The 12,955-nt window shown below is 32.6% G+C and overlaps 4 protein-coding genes across 10 annotated transcripts in view; 3 read left to right on the top strand and 1 right to left on the bottom strand.

The window, feature by feature from the left end:
• Positions 1 to 1,586, top strand: part of LOC106104568 (paxillin) — a 38,715-nt gene extending 37,129 nt beyond the window's left edge. For 6 of the 7 annotated variants that reach the window (XM_013284685.1, XM_013284676.1, XM_013284693.1 and 3 more), the window contains one exon: positions 603 to 1,585. In XM_013284685.1, coding sequence (XP_013140139.1) covers positions 603 to 869 — 267 coding nt within the window. In that variant the 3' untranslated portion in view covers positions 870 to 1,585. Of the gene's footprint in view, positions 1 to 602 lie in introns of all 7 variants that reach the window. The other variant, XM_013284653.1, reaches the window with a different exon arrangement.
• Positions 1,587 to 3,627: 2,041 nt separating this feature from the next.
• On the top strand, positions 3,628 to 5,737 carry LOC106104036. The gene is made up of 2 exons (XM_013283977.1): positions 3,628 to 3,793; positions 4,117 to 5,737. Exon 2 carries the CDS (start codon positions 4,192 to 4,194, stop codon positions 5,371 to 5,373), a length of 1,182 nt encoding a protein of 393 aa, XP_013139431.1. The 5' UTR covers positions 3,628 to 3,793; positions 4,117 to 4,191; the 3' UTR covers positions 5,374 to 5,737.
• A 926-nt stretch (positions 5,738 to 6,663) lies between these two features.
• LOC106103822 (X-box-binding protein 1) lies at positions 6,664 to 9,397 on the bottom strand. Its single transcript, XM_013283716.1, has 4 exons — positions 9,005 to 9,397; positions 8,475 to 8,607; positions 8,074 to 8,348; positions 6,664 to 7,454 (listed from the first exon to the last, which is right to left on the bottom strand). Exons 1-4 carry the CDS (start codon positions 9,157 to 9,159, stop codon positions 7,361 to 7,363), a joined length of 657 nt encoding a protein of 218 aa, XP_013139170.1. The 5' UTR covers positions 9,160 to 9,397; the 3' UTR covers positions 6,664 to 7,360.
• Positions 9,398 to 9,728: 331 nt separating this feature from the next.
• LOC106103921 (COP9 signalosome complex subunit 5) lies at positions 9,729 to 11,950 on the top strand. Its single transcript, XM_013283838.1, has 6 exons — positions 9,729 to 9,982; positions 10,071 to 10,174; positions 10,252 to 10,382; positions 10,586 to 10,780; positions 11,116 to 11,383; positions 11,648 to 11,950. Exons 1-6 carry the CDS (start codon positions 9,828 to 9,830, stop codon positions 11,836 to 11,838), a joined length of 1,044 nt encoding a protein of 347 aa, XP_013139292.1. The 5' UTR covers positions 9,729 to 9,827; the 3' UTR covers positions 11,839 to 11,950.
• Positions 11,951 to 12,955: the final 1,005 nt, after the last annotated feature.

The following is a 12,955-nucleotide window of genomic DNA, read 5'->3' as shown; positions in this document are numbered from 1 at the left end:
TATATGTTATATGCATAAATAACGTTTATAAATGGTATGAATACTTAACCGTTTTGCTTATAATGTTTTAGTTATATAGCCAAGTTTATTTTTGACCGACTTCCCAAAAGAAGGAGGTACTCAATTCGTCTGTACGTTTTTTTTATCAATCTGTTACGATTTTTACATAATTATTATCCCTTAATTCGATAGTGTCCAGTGTGATAAACAAATAATTAAAATAAAACTCAACTAGTTTACAGAATATACGTGAGATTTTGATTTAAGTGTGTTGGTAACAATATATTCTTGCTTCAAAAGACTGTTGAATTAAACGTTAAAGGAAAGATATTACTTTCTGTCAAGGTTTCTGCTTTTTCTGCTATATACGGTATGCTGTGACGACACTTAAACATATAATAAGCGTCCTATATTATAAGGCCACGATTAAACTCCAAATCGAATTAAAATGTCGACATCTCTATGCTGCTTGTAAGCGAGGCTTTCGAAGTTTTTAAAATTCGTTCCAGTATTCGATTTATTAAAGAAGCCGACTTCAACTCTATGTTTACCAAAGACTAGATATGGTCATGATTATGTAATGACATTTATATAATTTCCAGGAATGCCGCGAACCATTCCACGGAGGTTCGTTCTTCGAGCACGAAGGGCAGCCGTACTGCGAGACGCATTACCACGGGAAGCGCGGCTCGCTGTGCGCCGGCTGCCACAAGCCCATCGCGGGCCGCTGCATCACCGCCATGTTCAGGAAGTTCCACCCCGAACACTTTGTGTGCGCTTTCTGTCTACGACAGTTAAATAAAGGCACCTTCAAAGAACAGAATGATAAGCCATACTGCCATGCTTGCTTCGACAAGCTCTTTGGTTAAGATTTTAGATGTCTATGGACGCTGTCAATGTCAAATTGACATTAAATGAATCACAGATTATACACCGATTGTGTATGTGAATATAAAACAGATTATGGAAATTATTGTAATTATTATTAAAAATTGTAATTTGTTGTAATTTTGAAATATTGTAATTGGCTCTGACTTTAATGTATATTTGTATAAAATTCAATTTCATATAAAATTAACTTCTTTGAAACGTTAAAAAATCCGTACGAACTGATTTCATTACCTACGTCTAAATTAAAAAAAAAAATAATTTTTAAAAAGTTTACACAAAACAGCCGCTCAAAGTTTTTCAGCCCCTTTTAGAAAATATTATATCACGTATTTATTATAATATAATAAAATCTAATACTTCATAGATTTGTAAAAAAACATTTACAATACTTATTCTAGTGAACGGTGACTAAAAGGTGCATGTGATGAAAAAAAAAGTGTTTTGTAGTAAAATTCTTCTACAAATTTTCGAAAAAAAAGTTGTGCTACACGAACGAAAATGTCACAGACATTTATTTGATATAGATTATAAATAACTCTATGAGATTGTTGACTCAGTACTGCCACAAATATACCAATACAGAAAAATTACCATACATGCTAAATTATCTTTAAATAATTTTAAACTTGACAACTCAGTACACATTTTTTATTATCTTTGAGTTATTTAAACCTTGAACACTCAGCACACATTTCTTTTATTTAAAAAAAATGACAATTCCAAATTTGAATTACCCATAAATATGTATCTCCTTCGCGTGTTTGTTATTTTTTCTTTTATTTTATAGATATGAGACATAGACAATATTTTTTTATGGAATTTTGATATTGCATTTTTTAATTGTTATTTTTGTGGTAGTACTGTTTAATTGTTTAACAAAATATATGTTGTGTCGATAATTATTAAATATAAGATTAAAGTGAATTGACGTATGCTTTATTCAACGTATTATAAGTTATATATCTTCCATTAGTGTAATTGTGCTGCAGGTTCTATTTGCGAGTTGTATTTACAGCAATTATCGTTATCGCTTTAGTTCGTTAGTGCGAGTGCCAAACCGCTTTGTAACGCTTTGTTAATGCACCGTTTGCGATAAAAAGCAAAAATATTAACATGGCAAAAACTCATTCAATCTCGTTAAAAATTTATATATTACGAATACTGGAAAGTTCTCTTTTATCTCGTATTATCTTATAAATGAAAAATTTTAATATTAAAATCTTGTAAAACCGATATGTTTTAAACTTAGTTGGTTTTATTAAAGATTTTCTTTTATTAATCATTGCAACACCAACAGCCAAAAATTATGATATTCGAAATTTGAAAAATCGTCTTTAAAAATAAGGCATATTGAAAGCGGTAATTACGAACCGAAAAGATACAAGAAGTCAAGTTCAACATTTGTTTGAATATTGTTCAAAAATGTATACTGAATAAAATGATTAGGTTTAAATACAAAACAAAGCGTTGAAGAAATATAATTTAAACTCATATTCCCTTATTATTACTGTGTCCGTAAAATTACTAAACAGCTTTTAATTGCAAAATGGTGCATAAACGTTTTTTATGTTTGCCTCCATACGCGCGAGTGCGGTTTTAAATGACGTCAATCGTAATTTAAGATATATTGATTTTATTGAATCTGTAATATTTTAACAAATATATTTAATGTTTTTTTAAACGTGTTTTGATTTATTAATCTCGACTATAATCCATTAATCAATGCTTAAATTTAAATGAACAAAAATGAACTCTTAGTCTATGGTAGGATTATCTAATTTTGCAACCCCTAAACTATTGACATTCCGATGTCAAATTAAATATGTCGAAGAGATTTTCAAATAAATCTTCATTCATAAATCTTAAACAAAATGCGTCGCCTGGTCATTTAGTATTATAACCTTCAAGACGAAAGATTAAACTAACAATTTAGCATTGAAATTTATATTTTTCTTGTGTGTACTGTTAGTATGGTTCCATCTACGTAATAATACAAAACACATGTTTTGTTTCATTTCCTACCAGTGAGAAAGAAAGAGATGGATATACGTTCTTTTGATTGTGTTGGTTAAAACCAATTTTATGTTTGAATGGAATTACCAAGAGGCATATTTTCATATTATCTATGTTTACAAGTGTGTGACAACGTTAGGGCGATACTTAAAAGTTAATCATTGTATTTACCTATGGATAAGGTAAAACCCCGGTTAAAACAGTAGTCGACTTTTTCATTACCATAAATGAGTCGCAAACGGCCGGCTGCAAGCGAACAGCCACCTATGCTCCGAAAAAATAAAACAAAGGAACTGTTTCTCATAGATGCGTTGCCCATCTTAAATCCACGGAGGAAACGCACATAAAGGGGATATTTTCTCTTCCTATGCCTAGCCACCGTCAAAACTCAATTTCCCTTCCCATCCTACCCTTGTAAGAGTAAGAGAAGTCTGGGTAAGTACTCTGGAAGGCCTCTGGCACGCAATTTTCTTATAAATCAGAACTCAAAATTAAAGGAAATCAAAGTTTTTCGTACCAAAAGTAACCTTGTATTATTGGGTCTTACAGATTTGAGTTATATATTTATTTATATAGAATCTGACGTTAATGAAGTTGTTTAAAGCGCAAACGTTTAATTATTAGGATTGTTTCACGTATGGTCCAACAGGAATTAAAACTGTATTGGTACGTGTGAAAAATTTAGGTTAACATAAAAATCGGGAATGACGTCATCCCATCGGGGTTTAGTCAGTTGAGTCAGTGTTATCGTATAGTGAGACCGTATTCGGTATTTACTACGCAAAATTATTGTTAAATAAGTAGTGAATAATATTAACTTCATGGAAAACGTGACAAGGGAATCAAGTCCTAATGAAAATACAACCAAGTCCGTTGGAAAAATAATCAGGTGATTGATGTTAACGAATTTATAATTTTGAATTACACAATATAATTTAACCTAACGTGATGATCTCTATTTATATTGCATGAGCTAGTTTGATGGTCTATTATTGGTATAAAAATCGTAGTCAAGTCACAAATCTATTTTCCTTTTCGTAAATACAGCACCGCCCAGCATATTAACAACTACGCTCGAAGTAAATATTTTTATTTATAAAATAATCAAGTCAGTTCTGGGGAAACTTTTCTTTCGAAAAAATATTTATCAAAGTTCTTACAAACATTAACTGGAATAATACTTTTAAACAACTTCTTGCTATTATTTTTCAGAATGTTAAACATTTCAAAACATAAAATTGAACATTGCTAGCCAGTACCATAAAAAAAATCTCACGATTCTGTAAAATGGAATCAAAAATGAAAATACGTCCTTCTAGACCAAAACCCACCGTACAAGTGACCCCTCTACGTCCGAAGAATATCTTATTTACACCAGAAGAGGAAAATGAACTGACAGACTACATTATAGAATTACAAAAAATTGTATTTAGGTTAACTATAAACGATGTTATAGTTATAGCAAAACAATTAGCAGAAAAATACAATAAAAAACTTCCAATTAGAACTAATGCTATTATGGCTGAACGTCTCTGGGTTTTAGATCTTATGAAACGATATCCAAAAATCAATCTACAAATACCGGACATAAATTCAAAATGTGGTTGTTTTAATATGGCGGAATTAGATTATTTCTATAAAACACTTAGCGAAGCTTATGATGTGAAAAAAATAACTCCAAACCGAATTTACAATACCGATTTCATTAAAATATGTATCGGAGAAAATAATACCTATATCATTAATAGAACAAGAAATAAAGAACATTCGGTATTCCTTTCTAATATAATAACAGTAAAAGTATGTTTTAACGCTGAAGGTAATTATATGCCATCAATTATATCTCCCCAAAAGAATAGTCCTGATTTAACGAAAATTAGAGATGCTTCGAGAATCATCACACCCAATATGACTCCAACAAATGAATTATTCTCACAATGGTTTCGAAGATTTATATTCTTCAGCGGGGCAAAGAAAGAACAGCAAGTATTACTGCTATTCGACGGCAAACCTTCGTATACCAAGAGTATTGAAATAGTAAAAATAACCAGAGATAATGGAGTTAACATTGTTTCTTTCCCACCATGTACGGAAAACAAAGTACAACCAATAGATGAGATATTTATAAATGATTTATCAAAAGCGTATGAAAAAGTTGTAGAAACTTGGTTGGAATTAAACCCAAAGAGTAAGTTAACGGCGAAACAAGGAGCGGATTTGTTTGACAAAACACTATCGGAGGAAGCCGCTGCAGTCGCCGCCATTGAAGCATTTAAAAGATGTGGAATCTATCCTCTAAAAACAGATTTGTTCACAGAAAGTGACTTTATACCTGTAGTTACAAAAGTCGAGATTATTAAAGAAAAAACACCACCGCCAATGAAGAAAAATTACAAAACATTTAGTTCAAATAGATATTACGATTTATACTACAATCCAAGACCTGGATGTTCATTTTGGCCTGATTAAATTTGAATTTAATCACAACACGAGGACGTATTGTTATATTGTTCTGAATAAAATTCAGATTTTATATTTCTCCACCAGGACACCTACTCATTTTAAAGACTGATACAATAATTAAATAGACCGGTTCTTCTATATTCTATTGTTTTTTAATAGTTTTTCTAGTCCTACCATATATGTATAATTATACAACACATTTGTAAATTCTGGCAATCAAAATTATTTATTAGTCTTAGAAACCATCTAAGTAATCGGACTTTAGCCTCGCCTTTTGATAATTGAGTAAAATTATAACTAATTCAATGGAATTCAAAATGAAAATGAATATACACAGTTGTTATTGTGATAAAAAAAATAATTAAAACCTCAACATGATTAGTTAAGATAGTTAAGATTCGTGTTGAATAAAAGAGAACGATAGCCATTTCTAGGTTACTAAAGTAAATTCGATAAGATAAATCCATATAGTCATAAGCAGACAAATAATTGGCATGGATTTTTTGATAATTTGGCCAATTTATTTCAGTTATTTATAGAGTTTTATGGTTGCATACAAATTCTCGTGTATACGTGGATCTGTGGACTTCGAGGATAGGAGTTTAGAAATCAGTAATCGCTGTCTACCACTTTGTAATTATGTTGATAATGATAAAATACGAATTAAATTATTACATGTTATCTTTGTGTACGAGCGTTATATTTACTGCGAATAATTAAGTCATGAAATTTTGTTTCCTGTTTCTTATCAATTTTGATACTGAATAAAATTGTACTGCATCATTTCCGTAACAAGAGGTTATTTACGGTGTGCTTCCACTGTAAATATATTTGTACAATAGTCATCTTTTGCAGTCTATTGTCATCTGAGATAAGAATGTTTTGGTACTGTAGTGAATACGTAATTAACAATATACTAACAGGTTCAAAGACACATTACGTGACTATTATCGTTCATAGAACGTAACGGTAACATTTAGCGTATAGGCAACAAAATTTACACATACGATAACGTGGTTTAAAGATATTGTAGCTGAGGTGATTGACCTTGTTAAACCTCAAAAAGTTCCTATTGATTTTTTTTATATTGAAAAAATTTCTGGTAGGTTTTAGGATTAGAAAAATAAAACGATCAACGAATCAATCAATCAATTATGAATACTTTAGATAGTCATGCTCCGATTTTTCTGATAGTATGCATTTTAATTTCGCTCTTGACATATATCAGATAAACTACTTAATTTATTATAGAAACCTCTATTATGTTTTTTTATTGAAATAATTTAATAAAAATAATTGAGCCGGAAAAAAAAACTTTATTTACAACACTCAATGTACATCCCTACAAAACATCTAGTTCATATAAAATAACTTAAAACTTAATAATGCTAAGCAATAATAAACTTACATCAATTAGATTTCATTTGATTTTAATAACATTTACTTAACAACTAATCAGTCTTCAAGTGAGAATTAAACTCAGAATTAAACCAATTTTATGTTAAATCCGGAAACAATTCTGAGAATGATTCACACCAGAAATCTGATAGGTCCATCGACCCGGGATCACTGAGAGGAGACGCTAAAGATTCATAACCTAAATCAGAACTAAGGCTGGTGTGCGAGGGAGACACTCCGAGCAAATTCTCTTCAGCATTAGGTGACAATGTCATCGGGGAAAGTAACTTCAAGTCACATTCTAATGTTAAATCTGAACTATTATCGGTTAGTGTCAATAAATCTAGATCTGTGCTGATTGGTATTTCATCTTTGATTGTATCATCACAGGGAACTTCTACAGTGATGCAATCATTCGCTTCATCGACAGTTGTGTAGAAAATATCTCCCTTATCCCAGTCTTCTTCTTTAATTTGTACTGTTTCTTGGGGCCTGGTGACTATAATGTCCGGATGGGGATGTGCATATGAGTGTTGCGACATTATCCTGTCAATATCATGTTTGTCAACAGGACTCTTGTACTCCGAGCTCGTTTTCACGCTTCCACCTTCACTGGATTCCAATTGCTTTGCTGAGGTCCCCACCACTTGAGGTCCTGTAATGCATTCTCCAGATTCCCCGATTGGTACCTATGGAAGAATAAAATGTTGCTCAAAATTTTTATCAATCCTCAAAATCTTATTAATCTAACTGATATTGTAAATGCAAAAGTTTAGATGGATAAATGGATTTTTGTTAGAGTTTGAAGCCTAAACTGCTGAATAAAGCTCATTAAAATTTTACATAAATGTTGAGGATAGTCTGGACACATAGACTATATATTTTTTTCTTATAATTCTACGTGAGCGGAGTCGCGGGCGAAAGCCAGTATCAAATAACAATAATATTTATTAATAGTCTTGAAGTTAATTTTAATGTATAAATGCTAGAGATCAATTGATGATGCAATAATTTTGCAACAAGACATGCAAAATACTACAAGATTGCATCAGCTGTAGGAATAATGTATTTTCACATGACTTATTTTTAGTTAATTGTGTAATAGTAAACTAAAAGTTGTAAAAAATGGTTTAATGATCATCTCAAAAATGATGTTTCTACATATGTATGATAGAACTATCATTTATTTAAAAAATATAAATAACACCTTGTGTCAGTTTACCACCATATATGTTAAAAAATCACATTTTTTAGTCCTAAAACTCCATGTTTCTAGTAAAAGTGCTAAAAGACTATATGAACACTTACATCTTGAGTCGCTCCTGCAGAGTTTGTACCAATTTCTTGGAGGAGGGAGTTTGCAAGCTGCTGAAGGGTATCGAGGTACTCTTCGGACTCGAACTGTGCGAGGATGTCTGCAAGAGGCACATCGCCAGCAGCAGGCGCGCCACCCGCACCGCCGACGGGAGCCCCACCTTCTGCTGAGGCTGAGACGCTGCTGGTCCCGGGGCTCCCGCGACGGTGCGAGCCGCCGCCTCACTGCGTAGCTTCGTGTTCTCACTTAACAGACGCTCGTTCAGTGCCTGATAGAAATATTCTATTGTTTAATGATAAACACTTAATTCATCATAAAATCACTGAAATTAGTTATAAATGTTCTGAAATCGGAGGAGTATAATGTCTTATGTACAAATTACATATAAAATTACCTTCAAACTCTCCACTTCACTAATAAGTTTTTCATTTACATCCATAAAATGTTTAATACGACTTTCCATTTCATCCATTTTAGCTTTTTTCCTGTCGCGTGAAGTCTGCGCTGCGACGCGATTCTTTAGTTTCCTACAAAAATTCGATATAAACAATTATTGTCGATCGCTACCATTGTTTGCATCGGCTATTGCATCAGTATTAAAAAAAAATTGCCGGTTCTACTTTTAACAATGTTCTATTACTTTATTTAAATAATTGTAACATATTCCGGAAATTTCGTCGACCCAAATTACGTCACGATAAACAGTGCCTGACCGGCTGCCTGCGTCATCTACGGAAAACTTAATTGTTCTAGAATATGAGATAAAACATTTTCCTTCGTTTCTAAAAATAAAAATAACTATACTCTGTTTATTCATAAAGATAGAAATACTGTTATAAAGTTGAGATAGCATACAATTAGTGTAAAATAATCGCTTTTTTGGGTTAATAAAATAGGACACGCAGGCAATCAATGATCACTTACTTCCGCTGCATTTTCTCCTCCCACGTGAGATGGTCCAGTCTTCTCTTTCGCGATGGTGAAGGTGATGGTGAAGCAACGTCCACCATCACCTGGGAATCCATGTCCTCCATCGCTAGGTAGTTGTTGGGAACGGTGATGATAATTGGGGCGCTCATCTTGTTTTGTTCAATTACAAATTACACAAACACCTTAGACTCACGCCTCTATGACTTATTTATTATCTTGTAAATTGCATACTAATGTTTATTTTGTTGCTGTACAAAGCATTTGCTAAAACACTTTTCTCTGATAAGTTGTTTCACACCAACAAAACTGTTCGTCATACATACTCGACCGCAAACAAAATTGTGACTTTTTACTGTTCTCGAAAACTGCGATGTGTTGTTTTGCCATTGGCAGACCGATATCAAGTAGGCGTAACCATTATCGTATTTCAGAGAAAGACAGACATAAATGCACAAGCGGGATAGGATGATCATTATCAATAAAAAATAAGATTTTTCTAGATATTACAAGAATAATTATTATCTTATTCTAATAAGTAAGTAAAACATGTAAAGAACAACAAAAGCGATTAGTTGTTAGAGAAATTATTGTAGTTTTATTTCAAAACATTGACCAAAGACTTAATGTTTGGCAGAATGTTCATTTTCGACCTTAAAAAAATATGCATTGTCAATTGTCAATGTCAGTTTGTCTTCTTTGTCAGCGACTGTCACATAAAATAAAATAACATCCTGAAATCTTCATACAGCTTTTTGTAAAAAATTTGAATTTAAATAATTAACGAAGATATTGTCTGAAATATAATTTAACTAAAACGATGGCTTCAACTAGTGCCGATTCTCAAAGCACTACAGCGCAAAAAACGTGGATCATGGCAAACAACATAGAAACAGTATCTAGCGTCGATGAAATCTATCGGTATGATAAAAAACAACAGCAAGATATTCTTGCAGCAAAACCATGGGAGAAAGAGTAAGGTTCACATTTTTGAGCACAACATTTTGGTATTTTGGTCTATCTTAACGGTGTTCAATACTAAATTCCAAAATAAATGTTTCAGCCCTCATTTCTTCAAAGACATCAAAATATCGGCACTAGCTCTACTGAAAATGGTTATGCATGCTCGTTCGGGAGGTACTTTGGAAGTGATGGGTCTATTACTTGGTATGATTTATCTTATATTGTATGGTACGATTTATTTGGTAAATTAATGTACTTATACAAAATATTTGATGTTACAGGTAAAGTTGATGCCAACACAATGTTAGTGATGGACTCATTTGCATTGCCTGTAGAGGGAACAGAGACCAGGGTTAATGCCCAAGCACAAGCCTACGAATACATGACTGCTTACATAGAGGCGGCAAAACAGGTGAGAGGAAAGGCCAAACATTAATGTCACTGAATTAGATTACATACAAAATTAAAAAAACGGATCTTTCTTCTTTATAATATTAAGTATTGATATAGTAAGATTATATTGCTTGTAATTTAGTCACTAGCTAGCAGTTTCTATACCTTTATCAGCTCTCTATTTTACTCCTAAAACTCCTAATCCTAGTCAATGTTTTGCAGGTTGGTCGTCATGAGAATGCCATTGGCTGGTACCATAGCCACCCTGGTTACGGTTGCTGGTTGTCTGGTATTGATGTCTCCACTCAGATGCTCAACCAAAACTTCCAGGAGCCATTTGTGGCGATCGTTATTGACCCAGTGAGAACTATCTCGGCTGGAAAAGTGTGCCTCGGTGCTTTCAGAACATACCCTAAGGTTGGATATTCTTTATATAGGTTCTTGTGATGTGTTTTGATAGTGATTGTATATGTTCTTTGTAATGGAAGATCGACTTTGAGATTCTATCATGTTATTAGTGTACCTCCACACATTTGGTGGTTCTCAATTGGACCAGTACTGTTTTAATCTGTTCTGATTTACTTAATTTTTGTTTTTTCTTTATTTGGAATAGCTTCTGTTTAATCCCACATTTTTCAAAATAAAAGACTATCCCGTAGTTTTTGAGTTCTTAAAAAGTCTATCAAACATCGGAAGTGTGTTTTGAAAACCCAACGGTTTTGTTTTTTGTTAAACATTTTTTTTTCTTGTAGGGTTATAAACCAGCTAATGAAGAGCCATCAGAGTACCAAACCATACCTCTGAATAAGATAGAAGATTTTGGTGTGCATTGCAAGCAGTACTATTCGTTGGAAGTATCATACTTCAAATCGTCTCTGGACCGAAGGCTGCTGGACTCGCTGTGGAACAAGTACTGGGTGAACACACTCAGTAGTTCCAGTCTCATCACAAATGCGGATTATACAACTGGACAGATATTTGATTTGTCCGACAAACTGGAACAGAGTGAAGTTTGTTTGAGTGAGTTATTACTTTGACTTTATACATATATGTGATTTTGGAGCTCTAAAGATAATTGTTGTCTGAAATAGAGAAATTACTATTGTTATTTATAACATATATAACTTAATTATTGGAGATAAGGATGGAAAAATGATATCCTTTACTTTTCTCTGTAAATTCACTTCCCCATTCTGTTCTAATCTTATAAGACAATGATGAGAAAGTTAGGTTTTTCCAACCTCACTTTTAAAATGATTTTAAAATTAAATGTATTGTGTATAGGTCGTGGTGTTTTCCTAGTCGCGGGCGCTGATCCTCATGAGAAGCGTTCCGAGGACAAACTGAGTAAAGCGACCAAAGATGCCTGCAAGACAACTATAGAAGTCATCCATGGTCTGATGGCACAGATGATCAAGGACCGACTGTTTAACGGAATCAGCGGCAGACCTACGTCTACACCCATGATTGAATAATTTATATCAAAATTTATTCAGAATTTGAACGTAGAAATTGTGAACACTTATAATTATCCTCTCATTTTGAAATTCCCACTTGTAATCCTATAATAAATTAAGTTAATTGAATTATATTTGGTTTTATTTATCTTTTACTACACTTATTTTAATTGCATTTGAACCCAGAATATAGCCATTTTATTAGACAAAGTGTAAAAATAAATACAGCCGGGCAATGCGGGTTTTTTTCATCTCGATACTTGCCTTGGTGTTGTGTAACATGTTACCTTAATTTTCATAAATCACAATAAAATCTTGAAAATAAATTGCATTGTTAAGTGGTTGTCCCGCAGTAAAACTTGAGGTAAATCAGAGAAAATAATGTGCGTTTCACCAAATTAAAATTTAAACTGACTAACAATCCTTTAAATTACAGTACATGAATAAAACTTGTCTAGAGTTTTAGAGATATTGAAAGTAAAATTAGCACACCTTACCGCCCTCTAGTGTCCAAACGAATCAACTTTGGATAGAGAAGTTAGGACAAATCGTCATATTTTCGACCAACCTGTGTGAAATTTGGTATTTTTAAAGGATTTTCAATTTCAGTCATGTAGAATAAAGTGTTAAAAGGGTTCATACAAAATAACGAAATAAAACACGGGCATTGATTATATAAACATTCTCAAATATTTATTAACCAATTTACATAAAATCATTATCATTATGTACATCTCACATAGCTTTAGTTATACATAACATCTCACGTCGTGGAGGGCCTTCTAGTCAATCAGATACTATTATATATTAAAAAACAAGCACCAAAATACGATATATCTTGCGAAGCTCTCTTTACAGTGAACTATAGGTCGGCGAATGTACAAACTGATAGCTACAAATGTAAAAGAATCAATCCTTGTTAAAACTTAGCGAAAATAATGCATCGCTTTGAAGTGCTCAAACAGGAAAATAACTAACATTGAAAATTTTAATTATCCCAAAACATAAAAAGCGGGAAAACATAACATTGTATTTCTATTGTTTATTGTTATGTTTTATATATTTACATCCCTCATTGAATATTCAATGACTAACTAAAAGGAACGGCACTAATTACATAACCTAGCATTTGAAG

Source organism: Papilio polytes, unplaced genomic scaffold, assembly GCF_000836215.1.
Source record: "Papilio polytes unplaced genomic scaffold, Ppol_1.0 DF824270.1, whole genome shotgun sequence".
Taxonomy (NCBI): domain Eukaryota; kingdom Metazoa; phylum Arthropoda; class Insecta; order Lepidoptera; family Papilionidae; genus Papilio; species Papilio polytes.
The sequence above is the reverse complement of the archived record's forward strand: the minus strand, read 5'-3'. Positions and strand labels throughout refer to the sequence as shown.